We start from the raw sequence: 18,541 nt of genomic DNA on the forward strand, positions 1-18,541 counted from the left end.
TGCTGTGCAGACTTACAAACACGGTTGCACTCGCTGCACACCGCCATGTTCAGCGGCTTCAACTGTGAAAATGAGGTAGATACTAGGCAGCACGAAAACAGTCAGTTAGGGCTGTGACAAATGCTGCGGAACACACCAAGGGAAATGATTGGAATCCAAAATCCGATACAGCAGGTCCTGGTTGGACGAAGCCGTCATGTTGCCGCCCACTTGCAGCGTGGTGGCGTTTTTTGGCTGCAACCTTTCCACCCTATTCACTCTATTCTTCACACTGTGCCCCGAGACAGCACAGCGTCACAGGGTGGTGGTGTGGCTTGGCTGCAGAACTTCCACCCTATCCATGCCCCCAAAATCGAACAGGCAACAAGGCATTTTCTCTACTCGGGCTCTGGCCATAAGCAGCATTGCCAAAGTACTTTCCCTGGCTCCGTCCCTCTTTCCTCTCCACCACTTTCTCGACCCCCTTCTCTTTTGCTCAGCGTCTCTTCAAGGAATTCACGCGTCCTCTGCAAATTACGAGTTTGATAGTTAGTTGTTTACCTTCTCGTCTCTCTCGAAAAAAGAGAGTCAACCGCCCACTGCGATGGCCACCTTCGATTTTGCGTTCGAGGCCAACAATATCACCACAGGCTTCGGACTGGATCCCAGTTCCCTTTCTTGGCCATCGATGAGCAACCTTGATCCGGCCGCTCCTCATTTAATACTTGAGGCTCGGTGAGTCGAGCTTCTTTTTTTTTTTACTGACCCACTTTTGGAGGCCACAACATTTGGTTAATGAACTTCACCATGGCCATGCCTGTTCGCCATTCACACACCAATGCGTCGACGCCACGTGCTTCGCAGATTTCCCGACCTGGAAAAGCCTCCACGAACATGCCAACCAGACCGGGCACCTTCCCTTTGGCTGCTGGTGCGGCAAGCTGTTCAAGAGAGCTGACGCTCTCAGCCGCCACGTCACCCCTCCATCAATCGAGTGCGAGTTTTGCACCAACCACGACGGTACAAAGCCTTTCGCCGGCTCGACCACCTCCGCTAGCATCTGCTCGTGTTTCACAAATTCTACAAGAAGGCTCTCGACTCGTACTTCAAATCTCGCGCAGAGAAGGCACGGGCCTGAGACCATCCCACCAGACCCCCCACTACTGGCATAGTGTTGAGGGGTGTGGGCATTCCCTACTTCCTTATGCACCTCCCCCACCATCTTGTGCACGTCTTGTGCAAGCCTTATGCCAGTTGGATTTTGTCACGCGCATTCACAGGGCAACGGAAATGAAGCATTTGATGCAGGGAGGTAAGGCTTGAATTGTCTGAAAAGGTCTAATCTCTTGTTTCCTTTGGCAGGGCCAAAAGTCTCTTTTTTATAGTTATGAATAGTGGCAAAAGCTGGTGGCGAAGAATCACATAGCAGTTTCTAGATCTTTCTTGCTCACTAATCCCAATATTGTGACAGATTTCCTAGGCCGTCGTCTTCACTTGCCCTCCAACCCCGCCCCCCACCCAAGCACGCCTGTTAGACACATTTCTTCGTCACTCGTTCTACAATCAGATTGTTGCCCAGCTTTCACAACCTCCCCATCCTTTCCCTCTTTTGTATCAGATAGGTGCCCAGTGAGCGTTATTAGCACCCCCAAAAAATACAGTCATTTTCTTGCCGCTTCTTGCCGCGCAACCACCAATGGGCCACAAGCTGCATGCGCACTCTAGTGATGTGTCGTGAATTGCGATACTGTCACACTTTCCTGCCACACCTTCAATTCATTTCAGTGACAGTTCCCTCCTTCGATGCTGCTCATCACCATAACAAACAGTGTAAACCCGGCTCTGCACATATGACCCTTCCAAGTTCTGACATGCCGACCGTGGAGCTCACTGCCGACATCGGTCATCGACGCCCCAATACCTCACAGACACTGACAGCTCACCTCCACAGCGGCGGCCCTGGGAACGGATACTCCGTCAGCCCTCCATACACATTAACATGAATCCCTGGATCCTCGGCATTGTAAAACTCGACGGGCGACACCCCGCCGGCGATCTCGGTGGCGCCGCCGGCCGTGATGTTGAGGTTGACGCACTGCGGGTACGCCTGCGCGCCGTTGACGTCCTAGGCGCTATGCAGCGCGAGGATCTCGTGGCGTAGCACGTACAGCCCAGCCGCGAGGTTCGCGGGCACGTGGACGCGCCACCGGTAGCCGTCCTGGCGGAAGTCGTCGACGACCCACGCCTTGAGCCAGTCGGTGGCGGCCGTGGCGCCGGGCTTGAGGGCCCGCTGCGCGAGCTTGACGAACTTTAGCTGCGTCTTGTCGGCACCGGCGCAGCCGCCTGCCGAGGGACACGGCGCGAGGTAGTCGATGATGGGCCCGACGTGGCTCTCGGGCCACGTGAGCCACTGCAGCGTGACGTTGGCGCCGGCGCGCACGGCGACGTACTCTTGGCCCGGCCGCGCCGACTTGTGGCAGATGATGTCCGGGTCCGCGAAGCTCTGCGGCCCCACGAACCCAATGTCCGGGTTGTCGGCGTACCACCCGGCCACGCGCGGCGCGGGGTCCTGGTACCGGAACCCCGGGTCGTAGCCCCGGTACTGCACGCCCTCGGCTTCGATGTACTGCACGAAGCCGTGCGCGGCGACGTGGCCTGCGGCGAGGACTGTGAGGACTGCGAGGTTTGAGAGTGTCATCTTTTCTGCATGGGATATGAATGTGGATGAGATTATGAAGAGAGCTCCCAGCTTCCAAGGGAAGGGGGTGTTGGAACCTGTAGATATATCCCGGGGGCCATCATTGGCGCTCCCTCATATCAACTAGTCCCACTGCCGTGGCTGTATCCCGGTCTGCGGTCCCTATTAACTTGTCGAGCCTTTTCCACCAATGTGAGTGTCTGCTTTCTGGATAAATAGACGTGCGAGTTGCAACCTAGCATTCGCGTAACTGTTCACCGTTTATTTAGCGAAGAAAGTTCAGCCAAGGCGTGCACTCTAATTATCCGTGTCCTCCGTACCGGGGTTTCTTTTGGCTAATCAATACCCAGTCCGGGGAAAGGTAAAAACTGGGCCTAAGCAACTCGTTCCAAGAGCTCGATTGCGGTAAAGGGTCAGTCGCAAGTCAGTATTCTATTTCTTCCTTTTTTAGTCAATCCCACAACATCTCACACGAGAGAAATCGTCAATCGGGCAGCCTCAGATTTCACAGACGAGTGGCTTTATCATTAATTTAGCAAACTCTAGTTTTATTGACCCACGCGAGCCATCTCCTGTTTGATGGGCCCCCATTCACCTCTTCCACCCCTTTGGCCCAGCCCAAGTACCCTTGACCATATAGTTCTGGTACACCCACGGGAAAAAGTCCTTCTTGAGGCGGTAGAAGGCACGGCGGGGCTCGACCTGGTCGATGCCGAACCAGCGGTTGAACGTCTCCTGGGGCACGCCGCCGTACTTGAACTCGGCCAGCAGCACCTTGCCGTACTCGGTCACGAGCGGGCACGACGTGTAGCCGTCGTAGATGGACTCGGGCTCGAGCGCCTGCCCGTCCATGGTGCGCAGCAGGTTGCGCACCAGCACGGGCGCCTGCGCCGTGATGGCCGCCGCCGTCTTGGACGTCGGCAGGCTCGACGCGTCGCCCGCCGACCACACGTTGGCGTAGTTGCGCGACTGCGTCGTGCCGTCGTCGACGTCGACGAACCCCGCCTCGTTGGCCAGCGGGCTGTCCTTGACGAACGCGTGCGGGCCCATCTTGGGCACCGCGTGGAGCAGGTCGAACTCGCGCGTCACTTGCTGCTTGTCGGCGCCGCGGGTGAAGACGGCCTTGTTGCCGTCTACAACGGCGACCAGGTCGTGCTCAAACAGGCCCTCGACGCCGCGCTCCTGCCGCAGCTCCTCGAGCTTGGCGCTGTACTTGGGCACGCCGAACATGGTCGGGAGCCCTGTGGCGAAGGCAATCTTGATGGGCGAGCTCGGGTCAGAAGGCATGTATCGGCCAGCGCGCTTCCAGTGGTCGAGGGCGAGCCACATGGCCTTTTGGGGAGCGCCAGCGCACTTGACGACGCCGGCGGGCTGGGTGAAGATGGCGGCACCCTTTTGCAACTTCTGCACCGTGTTAAATACCTTGTCGCAGGTCTCGTAGCCGTAGATGGACGACACCAGAGAGTCTGGATCGGCCAGGGCCTCGGGCAGGCCCTTAATGCTGGCATAGTTGATGCTGATGCCGGGCGCGACGACGAGCTGCTCGTAGCCGAGTTTGTCGCCGTTGCTGAGCGTGACAAGGTTGTCCTCGGGCGAGAAGGCGCGCACGCCATCGTTGTAAAATTTTAGTTTGGCGTCGATCAGACTTTTCAAGGGCTGCCGCAGGTCCTCCTTCTTCTTCAGCCCGCCCCCGACCAAAGTCCATCCGGGCTGGTAGTGGTGCCACTCGGCCGGGTCAACGACGGCCAGGTCATCCTGAGAAAATCTACCCGTCCGGAGCAGTTGATAGACGATGGCCAGACCGGCACTGCCGCCGCCGACGACAACGACCCTGTGGCTGTGGGCCGGAGACGCTACGGGCGGCGCGGTGGCTGTCGCAAGACGGCGGATGGTCTGCGGGGTAATGAATGCACGCGCCCCAGGATAGGCCGCCGAGGCGATGCGAGTGCGCACCATGGTCGTGGTTGGCGTCAGAAATGCGGCGAGGATGCAACGGGCGGAATGAGGTGCCAAGGGAGAGAAAAAATGATGAAAGAGGTAATTAACGAGTGGGAGGTGAAGTGGGAAACAAAGGCCATGAAGCTGATAATGCCGCACTGGAGCGTTGAACGAGTGGCCGCTTTGTGTTCTGGCGCCGTAAAACAGTAGAAATGCGAAATACTAATCGCCAAGTCTGGGTGTTTCAATTAGGTTTTCACCTGATCCACAGTTGCATTGAACCCGCTCAGCCGCCGTGACCGTTCGATGGTGCAATGGTGGAGCCCGAATGGTGACTAGCGACGGCATCCGCATGTGGGGTCGGGATGATCCCCGGAAACGGGGGTGCGTCTGACGTCTGCGCATAGGGGTGTCATTCATGACGATCTCGGCACTATCGCCCTAATTAATTCTCGCGGCTTATTTACCCATCTTTCTTTAATTGTCAAATGCAGCATGATACAAAATTCAAGCCATGATCAAACCGCGCCAACTCCATGCTGGCGTTGCAAAATGGGAGAAGCGGACTTGCCAGCTGCTGGGTCAACCGTCCGCCCCAGTTCTATGCGGCCCCCGTAAATACCCCTATCAAGTGGCACAAAATGCCACCAGAACATACCATGTCTCGAGAAGCATTCGGGAGCCAGTCTACAAACCCCAGCAGTTAACAACAAAAGGCCTTGCGCAATTCACCACAAACTCCCATGCCAATGTCCATGCCGCCCCCTCCGAGCCTGTAATCCACCCCGTCTTCGAGGCCAACACAGGCACCTGGCAGTACGTCGTCGCGGACCCATCGACCAACGAAGCCGTGATCATCGACCCGGTGCTCGACTACGACGCCAGCACGTGCACCGCGTCAACCCACACCGCCGACAACCTCCTCGCCCTCATCCATTCGCACAGCTACACCGTCGACCGGATCCTCGAGACGCACGCGCACGCAGACCACCTGACGGCTGCGGCGTACCTACAACTAAAACTAGGCGCCGCACAAGCCCACAGAAACCACCGGCCGCCGCTGATCTGCATCGGGCGGCGCATCGGCATCGTCCAGACTCTCTTCGGCCAGCGGTACGGTGTGCCGGCCGACGAGCGCGCCGAGAGCGCCTTCGACACGCTGCTCGACGACGACGAGCAGTTCGTCGTCGGGCGCGCGCTGCGCGTCACCGCGCTGCACCTGCCGGGCCACACGCCCGACCACCTCGGCTACATGTTCGGCGGCGCGCACGTCTTCTGCGGCGACTCGCTGTTCCACCCCGACATTGGCTCCGCGCGGTGCGATTTCCCCGGCGGCAGCGTGCGCGACCTCTACGCATCGGCCCGCCGGCTGCTCGCGCTGCCCGCCGCCGTGCGCATCTGGCCGGGGCACGACTACCCGCCGCCACCTCCAGTAAAGGACGACGACGGGACAAAGGAAGAAGGCCACCACCACCACCACCAGCAGCACTCACGCGAGCCGGTCAGCTGGGCGACGGTGGTGGACCACCGCAGGGAGAACAGACACCTCCGCGACGGGATTTCTGAGGAAGAGTTTGTGACGATGCGCGGCGAGCGCGATGCGAGGCTAGGTGCGCCGCGGCTGCTGCACCAGGCGCTGCAGATGAATATTCGCGCGGGGAGGCTGCCGCGGCCGACGCCGGGGTTTGGGGACCGGTTGCTACATGTGCCGATGCGGTTGGGGCCGGGTGTTGGAGAGTGGTGACGGCTTTTGGTGGGGTTCGTGTTTGTTGTGTTTGACGTTGGGGTGGTGAGTTATCTAGGAAAGTAGGTAATTGAACGGTCTGTTATATTTAGGGGTCGACGATGAAAGAATTATACGTTTACGGAATAGTGAACATATCAATTCTCTAGTACTTCTTCTCTAAATAATCAGACAAACAACAGCAAGAACAGATGCAAGACGGGAGACGGGACAGTACAATCATGCTCATGGTTCACCCTCAGTCCAGATAGCCGCCCTTGAAGTTGTTGGCGACCATACTCTCCAGCGACACCCAGTCGTCCTGGCCGAACCACTTCTTGAGCAGGTCCCGGTACAGGGTCTCGTCCGTCGTGATGGAGAGCTGCTTGGAGTCGGCCATGTCGGCCATGAACTTGCGCTGCGGGCGCAGCTTGCGGACGACAGCCAGCATGTCGTTCCAGTTGCCCTTGACGCCCCACGTGTGCATGCGCTTTGCGTTGACATCGGGATCGAGGGCGGCGGCCACGTGCAGGCGCGCCGTGTCGCCGACGTCGATGGCGTAGACTGTTTTGGGAAACAATACCGTGGTTAGTCTTTCAATTCTTTCTTTTTTACTTTAGGAAACCTGTCGCACAGGACGCGGGGGACTCACAAGCAGGCATGCCATTAAGATTGTCCGTCCTTTCGTCTGTGACCCAGCGCACGTAGACGGCAGAGTTATCAATGTGCTTCTGGCTCAGGGGCTCGCCGACAACGGCCGAGGGCAGGACGGCGTTGACGCGGAACTTTGGCTTGTGCTCGTCCACAAATTTCCACAGGGCCTTGTCGGACTCGACCTTGCCGGCGGCGTACACCAAGAGGGCCTGCGAAGGGTCGTGTGGGGGCGGTGCCCAGGCGAGCTGGACGGCGAGGTCGTTGAACGAGTCGGGGCCCACGTCGTGGTCGAGGCCGGGCATGAGCATGGTGGACGCCAGGATGGAGCTGGTGTGCACCAAGGCGCGCACCGTCGGCTGGGTCATGGCTGATTCGAGGACGGAGGTGATGCCCTGGATGTCGGCGGGGATGACATTGTTCGGGTCCAGGTCGAAGCTAGTGATGGCGGCAACGTTGATGATGGCCGACACGCCACGGACAGCATCGTCAAAGGCACGAGGCACGCCAAGGTCGGGCACCTCGACCAGTTCGAGGTCGCCCTTGTCGGCGTAGGGCTTGATGCGCGGCAGCGCGGGCAGCCATGAGGCCTGCTCGAGGTTCCGGACGGTGCCGCGGACTTTGTATCCCTTTTCTAGCAACTGGATAACGGTGTGCGAGCCAATGAAGCCCGTGGCGCCCGTGACGAGGACGATGGAGCCCTTGGGGATGTCGGAGGTGGGGGAAGTTGAAGACATGGTAGACGGCGGTGGGAGCTTGGGACGAAGGCAGGATTGATCTATGTTGTTGAGACTATATCGCATTTCAGCTCTTGGGCTGGTCGGCTGTGGTCTCGGTTCTTATACATGTTGGCCGTTGGACGGAATGACGCTGCTAATAATTGGCGAGACATGGACTGGGCACATTGAGACGCTCGGTGAATTTCTAAAAATAATTAATTAACTCCGAAGTTCTCAATTGCGGACTCGCCGTGTCTGCTTTCTGCTCAGACTGATTACCAAGATCGAAGAGCGTTCGTGTCATATCGTTGGTGCTTGGATAATCCAAAAACGGCCGTGCCTTTGAGGCATTGGTCTTGGTGTTGTTGTTGTTGGGCTTGACGTTTGAGTTTCTGCCTGCCCCGGGCCCCAAGTCCCAAAGCGGAAGCAGCAAGTCTTGGCACCAAATTTTGGCCGTTCCATTGCAGAAGCCGCAAACCTTGGCATCCCAAAGCAGCAAGAGCAAGTCTTGGCAATTTGGAACGCGGAAATAATTTTCGGAGCAGAACAACTGTAAGTCCGGGCCTGCTTAAGTAATCATAATTCGCGAGAAGTAGCTGGACTGCTGACGAATTACTACGGTATCTCCGATCCGGAGCCACCCGGTCCTCTTTGTTAATGGTGCGTATTCGCACTTGTTCCCAAAAGGGTTGGAGCAAGTCTTGGCAGGCCATCCCCCCCCGTATTGAAGCCTGTGCATACATGTATTGGATTACTTGCCCATACGAGAATTACACCACATACATGCAGCGTTACGTGTCAACGTTACGGGTACGACAGACCGACAGGAGACAAACCAACAGGAGACAGACCAACAGGAGACAGACGCGGGACAAGCGGACACGGCTCCCGCTTGTCGTTGACGACGACATTGACGCATCTCTGGAGCAGGGCGTTGAGAAAGCCGCCGATAACGCCGCCGTTGACCTCGACCATCTTCACCGCTCCCAACAGGTGTCGCCGTGTGGCAACCAGGTCCCCGATCAAGATCTGCCCGACCACATTGTTAGCGATTAATTAGTTAATTGGTCCGACAATAAATAATAGCCTTGGCTGGCCCTGGGCCTTGGTCGGCAAGGAGTCGACGTTGCACTCACCTCGTCAAACACCAGCAGCATCGTCTTGGTTAGGGTCGCATCGCTGATTCTCTTGTCCTTCCCCTCGGCCGTGATGGCTTCGTTCAGCGCCTGGATGCATGCGACCTTGTACGTCGTTGCCAGCCTCAGGAATCTGTCGTGCGCCTGGCTCTCGTGGTTGTCCGGCAGTGCCGACGCCAGCGCCAGGTGGCGGCACGCGGCCAGGAAGAGGCCGCTCATGGACCCCGTGTCGGTTAGAGCGAGCCTGACCCATTCACGCGTCAAACACGACTGATAATCGCCCAGATTACTGAGAACGGGGCAGTGCAGATTGAGCTCTGGCATGACTGTTCTAACGTCTGGCCAACCACACCATGTCAGTGACTTGCTTCTATTCCATGGTGTGTGTTGCGAATTGCTCACAGTGGTCGAGGAGAAAGTGCTCCTCGGGTCTAAAGGGGCCCATTGCCAAGCGGGCCCAGGGTCCTACCAAACCCGGCCATGCAGATACGTCGGCCGGGCTTGGAAATAAATCTGGCATGGTGGTCCTGATGATCTCTTCAATCGTTTCCGTCTTCTCGCTAGCATTGGCCACGGAGACAAGCGCCAGTGTGTTGTCGGCCTGCGCGGCTGCCGTGGCCGTGCTCATGCGCGCTTGGTATTCTGCTGTCCGTTGGCGCCGGGCCCGGCCGTGGGCTTCGCGGGCCGCATGCATGCGGATTCGCCGTGGCGAGACCCGGTCCGCCGGGTGGGACACGTTGATGAACTGCACCTTCATGTCGCTTGTGTCTAAAGTTGATCGGCGCTAGGTGGAGTTAGTTACTTCAGATCTCAGTGACTAGACTTGGAAGCGCCTGACAGGCTAATAAACTGTCTTGGTTAAGGTGCGGATAAGCGTTTTCCGGCTCGTTGGTGCTCTTTACCAAATACAGAGGGATTTGTCAGCTGATATGTACCGCGCCATCCTCAGCCCAACTACCCCACACTTTCACACCTCTTTCCAAAACAATCGAGAAGGAATTCCGTGCTGTCTGATTACGGTTGGCAGCTGTCATTTCTCCACTCGTGACACCGATATCATGGCTGACGCCGTGTCATTGTCGCCTAATTCATTACTTGGGCTGCGAATTCCATGTGTGTAATCGAGTCCTCTTGAGTTCACACTCATCATTGGGGTAATTATGAGACAGTGCTGGTGGATGGAAACAGGCAAACATGTACTTCACTCGCTCATCCTTTACCAATCATGTTTACCGTCCTTGAAAGTATTGCAAAGACACATCAGGAAGCATGAGTTTCACGTATACCTCTTTCCGTCCAGGTGACTGCTTTCTTTTACATGTTTATGCATTATTATCGTTGATGTGGAAACCCATTACCGCAGCACGGTGAGTTGCTTCCGGCACTACCGTGAACTAACCTTGGACAAGAGTTTGGCTGCCCCTCATTTGGTCTCGTAAAACGATTTGGTAGTGCCAAGGTACATATAACTGACACTTACTCAGATATGCAATCTCTCACGCGACACAAACGAATCTTCACATCAGCCAGATCCGACACCTGTCCTCACGTCATCCGATAAAGACCTGACAGCACTAGTCTAGGCGCCGGAAATCGGCACTGGGAACGAAAACTTGGTGTTGTCCTGACAGGGCGGTAAAACACAAACCCCGCCGTGCAACCCAATTGAGACATGAGAAAACATTCGGAGCCAGTGCGGTCGTATGAAGCCAACTTCCGCGCAAGCATTCGTTGGCGTGTTTCGAGACTTCCTTAGCTCTCTCAGCCAATAAGGGGCGGAGGCCGGGGTAGAAGTTATCGTCTTCTTTTCGAGTTCAGACACTAACACTGCACGTATCTCTGTTCCGCTTCATCTACCACATCGCTGCATTGTCTCGGACCAGAGTTCCCCCACAGCGACGCAGGAGTCCACGCGCTGCGACATGCCGACAGGCGTTGCGACATTTGCGCCTGGGCGTTGCCAATTTTCAGTGGCCAGTCTGTCCTGTCTAGCGCTGAGCGCGGTCGTCGTTTTTCGATTTGGGGGCCGAGCAAAGCCAAGATCCGGGGCCGGCTCGGCAACTCGGGTATCAGACGAAACGCGGCCACGGACTCTGTCCTTGGCGTGGCGCATGAGAGCTGACAACAGCGTTGCTTGGGCTTGCTGCGCCGCTCTCAGCTTTCTCTGGTTCGCAGTGTAAAACCCGCTACCCAGGCCTCCGGGAAAGGGGCAACCCCACGCCGCCACGACGCCTCGCCGTAGGGCTTGAATTGCCTTGGGTGGGACGGCATGCCTGATCGTCGGATCGCCGGCAAAAGTCTCACGCTGACTGAGTAGGCGACAGGGATAAGAATGATACGTCAAACCGCTCTTTGTTTTTTCGGAGCTCGGCCGTGAATGGGTAGGATTCGAGGGCGGCGCCTCATTCGACTGCGCCGCAACCAAAGAGTGAGGCAGGAGACGGAAACATGGGTACTTTTGCGTGTCCGCCTGAACCAGAGCCCCTGAAACTAGGGGCAGTTCGTCGTCTATTGGCTGGGAGCGCTTTCCACCCACGGCAAAGGCGCATGGAAGCATGGCAGACGGCCGGGGTCCCGCGCGGCGGAGGAATAATTACTTGATATTGTGTCTTGTTCCTTTGGCCATGCCGTCGGCACCGTGCACGTGCAGGGCCAGGGAGGGACCGTTGAAGAAATGGAGCAAGATGCCCAAGAGCGTGATCCGGATGCCTCGCCCAGTTCTCAACCTCAGTCCTCAGCATTAGCTGGCACGACCGCTCGTCTTTCACTCATTCTGTGCACCCCCCCTTCCTGGCGAAGGGTAGTGGTCATCATCGACTTGCAGGTCCCGCCCAAGCGAAAACAAGCATGCCAATCTGAAAATGGCCCGCCAACTTGCAGACGTGTTCCGCTGGAAGAAGCGGTTGGGGAGTGCGCCGCCGCGGGACGCGGGCGCCGTGACACCCGCCAACGCCCCCGAGGAAAAAGCCTTTGACCCCGACAAGAAACAGCCACTCAACTTTGACGAGCTCGACCATGTGCCAGCATCTCCGTTCACCCCTGGGGGCAAAAAGGTGAAGCTCAAGAGAGTGGCCAGCCACCGCAAGCTGAACGCCGTCTTTTTCATCGTCAAGTTCCACATCCTAGCCCTCACCGTGACCTTTGTGCTCGTCGGTCTCTATGCCACGGGCTTTGTCTGGGGACCTCCCGGGCCGAGCCAGGACATGCTCTCGGCGCTCCAGTTCGCCGCCAAGGTCCACGAGGGGCTGATCATCCTGTCCGTGTCCAACATCCTCCTGCACCGGGTCCGATACCTGCTCATATCCCAAGGGGGGGTGCCGTTGGGCCTGATCACGTCGCCGTGGCAGATAAGTTCGCCGCTGTATTTAGTCTCGTCCGAGTTCTGGGGCTCGGCAATGCGGGATCTCACGGGCCTGACTCACCTGAGCACTCTGGTTCTTATTCTTGTCTGTCTGTTCATCTCGTTGGCGATCGGACCTTTCTCCGCCATCGTCATCTTGCCCCAACCAGGCATTTATCTCATGCAGTCCTCGTTCCCCGGCATGAAGGACTACTTTACCGCCCGATCACAGCATTACCAGACAAAAGGGGTCGATGGCGTCCCGGGAAGCTTCCGGCCGTACAACTTTGCCGTCAACTCGTCCACCGGGCTGTATCCCACGTCGGTCGGCCCCGATTTGGGCATGGTATGGGGTTTCACGGATTTTGACGGGTACGCGAGCTGGTTCAACACGAGTTTTGACGACATCATACTCCAGAGCCTGACCAAGGCATCCACGGGGAGTTTTGGCATAAGCTTGTACGATTCGAACATCAGCACAGATCGGCCTTGCAGTCCGATGAACATTACCACCTCGACGGTTTGGTCGTGCCAGACGGGCAACAAGGACCCAATCACAGTGGTGCATAAGGTAGCTGCTGTCAGCAACTCGACTGGCAGCACTAACTCGACTGATACGGCCGCTTCGGCCGACAGTGATGACTCGGGAGACGACAGCAATGGCTCGGCAGACTACAGCATAGACATGCCGTACGGCAGCTCCGCCGCGAAGGATCCCGACGAAGACGAAAACGAGTACGAGCATCGTAAGGCAGCGAGCGCAGCAGCCACAGACAGCTCAGAAACCGCAGACGACTCAGAAACTACCGATGACTCGGGAGACGGCTCTTCAGACGACGACGACATCTCAATGGACTCCTCAGACTTCACCGACACGACCGTCAGCATCTCCACGAGCGGGACGGTGTTGCCGTTTCAGGTCATTGCGCGCGACCTCAGCGACCGGTTCCAGTGGCACGTCGACACGGACCGCTTCATCGACTTCATCTACACCACCGCGACCTTCTCGGACCCCTCTGGCCGGCCCGTCGCCGTCAAGCAGCCGCTGGCGGCAGTGCAGTGCCGCGAGGGCCACTACGCGCGCAGCTCGTTCGGCCCCGGCAGCATTGTCAATTTCGTCAGCGGCATCTACCCGCCCTTCAACATCACCGTCGACGAGGCCATGGCCGCGATGGTGTGGGGGACGAACGCCTCTGCTCCGGCAGCCAACGCGACGTTCCTCAAGTACTTCGACATGCAGCCGTACGTGTCCAAGCACGCGGTATCCACGGGCATCGTGACGGTCGCGCCCTACTACGACGACGATTCGGGAGCCGTGATGGCCGGCTGGCGGGCGGTGCAGCTGTGCTACTCGGCGGCGCGGTGGGTGGAGAGCGAGATATGGGTGACGCCCGACTCTGACGCGAGCAGCTACATGCAGCTGAAGAGCCCGATCGAAACGCTCATCAACGAGACGGAGCGGGTGAGCGCGAGCGAGATAATCCGGTTCGACAGCGCGTGGATGCAGAACTTCAGCAACCCGCAATTCGACGGCTCTCGGATGCAGAACGTTCTGGATAGCAACCTGTCCAACTATGACTTCCTCGCGGGCGCCTGCTCCACAGACAGCGGCTGTCTTTCAATCGCCATTTCGGCCATGATGATGGAGGTGCTCACGCTTGTGCAGTGCGCGTTCACGCCGTGCTGGTCTTATAGCGATGATATTGTACCATTTGCTCCGTTCAACTACACGCGTCAACGCCCTTTCGCGGAAGCCGAGGCAACAGGCGGTTATGTTAACATAACTATCGACCATTACATCGCGGCTTCCGGGTACAGCTTGCAGAACGGGACTCTTGTCATACTTGGTCTCGCACTGCTGCTCTTCCACGCTCTCATTGCCATCGGGCACATTCTGTTCATCGCCTTCGGCGGCTTCTGGTCGAGCGATGCCTGGGGCCAGCTTGGCGAGCTGCTGGTGTTGGCCCTGAATTCCTCTGCCCCACGGTTGTTAAGAACCAACAGCGCTGGAGTCCGCCATCACGCGACCTGGCAGTTAACTGCCTCGGTCAGAGAGAAGGTCGAGGGTGGCGTTGAACTGACAATCAACTCAAGGCGGAATCGAAAAGTGGACGAAGACTCGGATATGGAAGAGGGAGCAAGTTCAAGGGACTCGTTTCGGCCCAAGGCAGATAAGAAGTACGGCTAACAAATGGGCCGTCAATCGTTGTTCGTGTCTTGTAAATCATGTAAACCACCGTAGTAAAAACGCAATAATATCCATCACACCTGCAACATGGGGCCAACTGCCTTGTATCGTACAGTTCTTTGACACTTGAACGCCAACCAGCTGACATCTGGTAGTAAGAAAAGGGGGGGAAGCAGTGAACTTGGCTAGGTGCAGGAAAAAGAAAGAAAAGGTCCACAGGGTACTCGTCACGTCGTCATGAGCCGTGTGCAGGTACACTCCTCCAAACAGTCTCGAACATTGTGTCCAGGCTCATGGGCAATAGCAAACATTCAATCCCTCCTTGGCATCACGCCTCCAACACTCAATGCCGATCCAAAATCTCATCGAAGGTTGTTGCTCTCCTAGGCCTATTAGTTCCTGGTCTCGGGTGCACTGGCGTTTCGCGAACTGTCGAGGCGCGAGCCAATTGCTGCTTGCTCATGCTTCCTGCACGGGTATCTTGTGAGTCGCGGACAAAATATCGGTAGAGGCGGGAAACCGTCCCCGATCTTTGCGGGGTCCGGGGTTGTTGACGTCGTTCTTCGAGTCGTTTATAGCGGCGTCCCGCGCCCACAGATGAGACGCTCTCTGTCTCTGTATTCTTCTTGTCAGCGCCGTGGCGGGGCTTTTCATCGTCCGACGCGGTGCCGTAGCTGCCTGTGTTGCTGGGTATTCTCGGCAATGGCTTGCTCGCAGTTTGATCAAGATGCGACTCCCGCAGTCTCGCTCTCTGGGGCTGTGATAAGGTTGTCGACACGAGGTCCTCATCATTGCTGTCGTCGTCGGGATCGTGCAGGACATATGGCTTTTCTTCACCTTCGACGTCGTCGGGGATGTGGACGCTTGGCAAAGGCGGGGCTTCCGCAACTTTTGAGCGATGCAAAGTTCCGTATTGTGAGCCCGGTACGCCCTCCCAGATGCTGCCGTCGGTGTCGCGGTATGTGTAGATTTGAGTATCGGCATCGTAGCCCACCCTTGTCATGCCCGGGGGCAGACGCTCCTCGTCCGTATCGAGATGTGACCAGCGCCCCATTGCAGAAGTTGAGCGGTTAGACGAGCTGTGAAAGTTGACGTAAGGAATGAGTGATGTCAGAAGTGGAGAGGGGATGGCGGGTAATCCAGCGGGGGCTTTTGCTTTTAGGGACAAAGGACTCGAGTGCCAGCAGAGGCAGCAACGTGGCTCTGTGCAATTTTCAGCCAATACGGCAGCGACGAAGTGAGCGACTAGCACACACCGAGGGACGTGTTTTGGGGCAGCAGCGCGACGAGGTAGCTCAAAAGAAGGCCTGACTGAGGAATGACAGAGAGAGTACGAAATTCGCTAGTGATGTTTCTGTAGGTGACGTGTTATTATCTGCGGCTGTGTTAATTGTTGAAGCATTTGCTGGCGAACATCCTTTTGTCCTTGTGCACCTGCCAGGATTAATTGCTTACCTTGGGTCTCTAAGCTTCGGGAAGCTCAAGGTTCCCGGGAAACTTTAAGCGTGTCATGGCGACCTGGAGCTGGAGTCTGGAGAATCTCCAGTGTGCTCTTTCCATTCCACCTCGGCTAATAGAATCGCACGTCGTGGCTCGTATGTACGACGGCAATGTTGGAGTGTTGACTGTGGGCCCGATTGAGAAGCACAAACTATGACGTGTGGGAGAAACACGCCACACAACTATGGCAGGTAAACGAAGCACTACGCTGACTGCTTTTACGGCATTACGGGAGGGCGTTTGCCGCTCCATAGGCGGACGATAAGATTGTCATCTCATCGGAATGGAATCTTTCAAGTAAGGTAGGCGCATCCATACAACTACGTATCGGTTCTCCTTGCTGTTTGCATTGGGAATGTGGGGCGGGATCTCCAGGGGAAGCGGCGAGGACATTCGGTACCTGAACCCCGCAACCCAGTTTTGAATTGCACCGTAAGGCACATACATTCCTAGGTGCAGGGCCGAGTAAGCTTTAAACAAACTGCCCTAGGTCAGACGCCAGACGGTATTTCGTATGGTGGACCTGTGGCTGTCTTACCTTCAGAGAGCACAAGATATACGGATCGCGGCTGGCGCGAACAAGGAGGGAACGAGACAGATGAGCAAGTCTATTCAAGAATTTTCTATACGTTAGGTAGCCAAAAAGCCGTCCATCTGCACACCAGCACGGAGACGGGGTTCCGCCGCCGTGAGCAAGCCCTGTCCCGAAAAACGCCAGCCCAATGATATCCCTTAAAACGGTAAAGTCGGCAGTGAAAGCCGCCTCGCATTGATGATGATGCGAAAGTAGCATCGAGCGAAAGACAAGGTTCCGCGGAAGAGCGGAGGAGAACGAGCTCGGTACGAATAACACAACAAGGTAATACATTTAATTCCGTCAATTCTTTGACGACGCAGTCTGATCAATCCGATCAGTCGTCCCACTCCTCGTCAAGCTGGTCAATCAGTCGGTTCTCGTCCTCTCGATTGCGCTGCCTTCCGTTGGGCGAAATAGATAACGAGCGATAGCCCCGTCGGCTGGGCAAAAACCGTGCGCAAGATGATGTCAAGATGATGAATATGTCCTAAAGGCGTGTGAGAAAAGGGCATTCGTTATCATGGTGGAGCTTCTTACCCTGACAAAATTCCACATGCCAGCCCACATGCTGTAGTTGGGCAGTTGTCTCCAGCCCCGAGCATGTGCGACTGTTCGCTGGTAGAAGATACCACCGACCACGTATACCAACACCGCAATGAAGAATATGATGGCGAACACACTCCCCGGACCCACGCTGCCGGGCGTGTGTGGCTCCGCTGTGGCACAGGCGTGTTGTGATCGCACCTCGAAGAAGTAGACACATTCATCTTGGTCTGTCGCGACGAAGGAAGCCGCTGTCGGTGTATCCGGGTCGGGGCCGCAGAGGAACGATATGATGGCTGATTTGTGTCGCAGGCTCTTCTCCTTCTCTTTTTCTTTGTCTTTTTCTTTCTGCTTCTCTTCGTTGTCCTTGTCTTTTTTCTCGTCTTTCGTTCCCTCTTTCGCGTCCTCCTTTTTGGCTGCAGGGGTCACTTCGTAGGTGTCGTCTTCGTCGTCACCATAGTACTTGTATGCCGCCCCGTCGTGAACGCTGCCGCTGCGCTTGTCCTTCTTCTTGTCCTCAGGGGAGCCACACGGCGACCCGCCCGTGTATTCGAGGACCAGCTTTCGGCCGCGAGGAACGAGCTTACCCGATTCAAACCTGTGCAGGAACGCGTTAGCATGTTCTCCCTGCTTGCGTCGAACAAACAGAGACCAGGACTCAAAGGGGGAATCTTACCCTAAAGAGTAGACCTTGCCCTTGCTCTCGTAGTAGGCGCTGACATTCCTCCACATCGCCTTCTCCACCCCAACCACATCATCAACCTTCTTGACAACAGCGCTGCATATGTTCAACGTGAAGTTTGCGCCATAGTCCCATCCTTTGGCGAGATAGTCCTCGACCGGGATTCCCCTGGGCGCCTTTTCCCCCTCTGCGACGGCGACGGCGGTGTCGGGGCGCAAGTCGAAGAAAGATCCGCTGGTCGAGGTAGCGACACACGGCGTTATGACAGACGACGTGGTAGATACCGTCTTATCGGGTTGCTCCTTGTCCTCGGCGCATACGACGCCCGCGAGTGTCGCGAGCGCTAGGAGAAGATTGGACGAAATGCGTGCGTGCATTTTCGCGACTGGGAATTCACGACGTGGTCGGTTTTGGAGGATGGCGAAGCGCCCCGGCGCACTGAGCGGAGATGAAGGTCGCGCTCATGCAAGTAATCGTACTCTCGTGAGAAATATGCGGGGCCCGTCGGCTGCCGGGATAGACAGCTTGCTGCTGCGATGTGGACGTGGTTGGTAGGATAATGTAGACAGGAGTGCACTCTGTGTTGGACTCGGCTTCATCGATCGCCAATTGTCCACGGTTTCAACAAACCTAACTCCCCTTGGCTCAATAGCGCGAGTGTGGGGTCTCCTTGGCGGCCTTGACAGGGGCGCAAAACGCCCCACCAGACCTGCCGTAACCCTGAAAAGATACGTCGGTTACGTATGCCTGTGCGTACGCAAATCAGGTACCGTCCTAATTTGGTTTAGGCCCGCGAGGCCGACCAACCAGCCGACAGAAACCAGGCCAACAAGCTCACTGAAAGTCGAAAACACAGCCCGAATGGCC

At 56.8% G+C, this 18,541-nt stretch overlaps 9 protein-coding genes across 9 annotated transcripts; 2 read left to right on the top strand and 7 right to left on the bottom strand.

Annotated features, from left to right (window-relative positions):
* Positions 1–1,533: 1,533 nt before the first annotated feature.
* B0T26DRAFT_778540 (glycoside hydrolase) lies at positions 1,534–2,677 on the bottom strand (the record flags this gene model as incomplete). Its single annotated transcript, XM_060446648.1, has 2 exons — positions 1,534–2,104; positions 2,144–2,677. 2 exons carry the CDS (start codon positions 2,675–2,677, stop codon positions 1,919–1,921), a joined length of 720 nt encoding a protein of 239 aa, XP_060297236.1. The 3' UTR covers positions 1,534–1,918.
* Positions 2,678–3,268: 591 nt separating this feature from the next.
* Positions 3,269–4,633, bottom strand: B0T26DRAFT_741419 (sulfide,quinone oxidoreductase/flavo-binding protein; the record flags this gene model as incomplete). Its single annotated transcript, XM_060443964.1, has 1 exon — positions 3,269–4,633. One exon carries the CDS (start codon positions 4,631–4,633, stop codon positions 3,269–3,271), a length of 1,365 nt encoding a protein of 454 aa, XP_060297237.1.
* A 286-nt stretch (positions 4,634–4,919) lies between these two features.
* Positions 4,920–6,359, top strand: B0T26DRAFT_856099 (beta-lactamase-like protein; the record flags this gene model as incomplete). The annotated part of the gene is made up of 2 exons (XM_060447689.1): positions 4,920–6,047; positions 6,102–6,359. Exons 1-2 carry the CDS (start codon positions 5,130–5,132, stop codon positions 6,357–6,359), a joined length of 1,176 nt encoding a protein of 391 aa, XP_060297238.1. The 5' UTR covers positions 4,920–5,129.
* A 238-nt stretch (positions 6,360–6,597) lies between these two features.
* B0T26DRAFT_752368 (uncharacterized protein) lies at positions 6,598–7,726 on the bottom strand (the record flags this gene model as incomplete). Its single annotated transcript, XM_060445513.1, has 2 exons — positions 6,598–6,902; positions 6,991–7,726. The coding sequence occupies 2 exons, from the start codon at positions 7,724–7,726 to the stop codon at positions 6,598–6,600; spliced, it is 1,041 nt and encodes a 346-aa protein (XP_060297239.1).
* Positions 7,727–8,260: 534 nt separating this feature from the next.
* B0T26DRAFT_713363 (uncharacterized protein) lies at positions 8,261–9,727 on the bottom strand. The gene is given in 5 exon segments (XM_060442115.1): positions 8,261–8,504; positions 8,518–8,529; positions 8,560–8,737; positions 8,845–9,182; positions 9,247–9,727. 5 exon segments carry the CDS (start codon positions 9,599–9,601, stop codon positions 8,500–8,502), a joined length of 888 nt encoding a protein of 295 aa, XP_060297240.1. The 5' UTR covers positions 9,602–9,727; the 3' UTR covers positions 8,261–8,499.
* An 822-nt stretch (positions 9,728–10,549) lies between these two features.
* B0T26DRAFT_331643 (uncharacterized protein) lies at positions 10,550–11,553 on the bottom strand. Its single transcript, XM_060434410.1, has one exon. The coding sequence runs from the start codon at positions 11,399–11,401 to the stop codon at positions 10,694–10,696; it is 708 nt and encodes a 235-aa protein (XP_060297241.1). The 5' UTR covers positions 11,402–11,553; the 3' UTR covers positions 10,550–10,693.
* A 152-nt stretch (positions 11,554–11,705) lies between these two features.
* On the top strand, positions 11,706–14,372 carry B0T26DRAFT_676617 (uncharacterized protein; the record flags this gene model as incomplete). The annotated part of the gene is made up of 1 exon (XM_060439996.1): positions 11,706–14,372. The coding sequence occupies one exon, from the start codon at positions 11,706–11,708 to the stop codon at positions 14,370–14,372; it is 2,667 nt and encodes an 888-aa protein (XP_060297242.1).
* A 171-nt stretch (positions 14,373–14,543) lies between these two features.
* On the bottom strand, positions 14,544–15,564 carry B0T26DRAFT_331658 (uncharacterized protein). Its single transcript, XM_060434411.1, has 2 exons — positions 15,027–15,564; positions 14,544–14,954 (listed from the first exon to the last, which is right to left on the bottom strand). The coding sequence occupies exons 1-2, from the start codon at positions 15,424–15,426 to the stop codon at positions 14,716–14,718; spliced, it is 639 nt and encodes a 212-aa protein (XP_060297243.1). The 5' UTR covers positions 15,427–15,564; the 3' UTR covers positions 14,544–14,715.
* An 896-nt stretch (positions 15,565–16,460) lies between these two features.
* Positions 16,461–18,307, bottom strand: B0T26DRAFT_713372 (mannose-6-phosphate receptor binding domain-containing protein). The gene is made up of 3 exons (XM_060442116.1): positions 17,669–18,307; positions 16,987–17,590; positions 16,461–16,936 (listed from the first exon to the last, which is right to left on the bottom strand). Exons 1-3 carry the CDS (start codon positions 18,049–18,051, stop codon positions 16,784–16,786), a joined length of 1,140 nt encoding a protein of 379 aa, XP_060297244.1. The 5' UTR covers positions 18,052–18,307; the 3' UTR covers positions 16,461–16,783.
* Between the last annotated feature and the right edge of the window lie 234 nt (positions 18,308–18,541).

This window comes from Lasiosphaeria miniovina (genome assembly GCF_030549165.1).
Source record: "Lasiosphaeria miniovina strain SMH2392-1A chromosome Unknown B0T26scaffold_4, whole genome shotgun sequence".
In the NCBI taxonomy this organism is placed as follows: Eukaryota; Fungi; Ascomycota; class Sordariomycetes; order Sordariales; family Lasiosphaeriaceae; genus Lasiosphaeria; species Lasiosphaeria miniovina.

Excerpts from the sequence above, each read along its gene's own strand:
- B0T26DRAFT_331658 (XM_060434411.1), bottom strand. The coding sequence starts at position 15,426 with ATGGGGCGCTGGTCACATCTCGATACGGACGAGGAGCGTCTGCCCCCG. Across the intron at positions 14,955-15,026 it reads CTACGGCACCGCGTCGGACG|GCCGCTATAAACGACTCGAA; the intron begins ATGAAAAGCCCC and ends TGGGCGCGGGAC.
- B0T26DRAFT_331643 (XM_060434410.1), bottom strand. The coding sequence starts at position 11,401 with ATGCTTCCATGCGCCTTTGCCGTGGGTGGAAAGCGCTCCCAGCCAATA.
- B0T26DRAFT_713372 (XM_060442116.1), bottom strand. The coding sequence starts at position 18,051 with ATGCACGCACGCATTTCGTCCAATCTTCTCCTAGCGCTCGCGACACTC. Across the intron at positions 17,591-17,668 it reads GGCAAGGTCTACTCTTTAGG|GTTTGAATCGGGTAAGCTCG; the intron begins GTAAGATTCCCC and ends GTTCCTGCACAG. Across the intron at positions 16,937-16,986 it reads GCATGTGGAATTTTGTCAGG|GACATATTCATCATCTTGAC; the intron begins GTAAGAAGCTCC and ends ACACGCCTTTAG.
- B0T26DRAFT_713363 (XM_060442115.1), bottom strand. The coding sequence starts at position 9,601 with ATGAAGGTGCAGTTCATCAACGTGTCCCACCCGGCGGACCGGGTCTCG. Across the intron at positions 9,183-9,246 it reads GCACTTTCTCCTCGACCACT|ACGTTAGAACAGTCATGCCA; the intron begins GTGAGCAATTCG and ends GTGGTTGGCCAG. Across the intron at positions 8,738-8,844 it reads TGCTGCTGGTGTTTGACGAG|ATCTTGATCGGGGACCTGGT; the intron begins GTGAGTGCAACG and ends GTGGTCGGGCAG.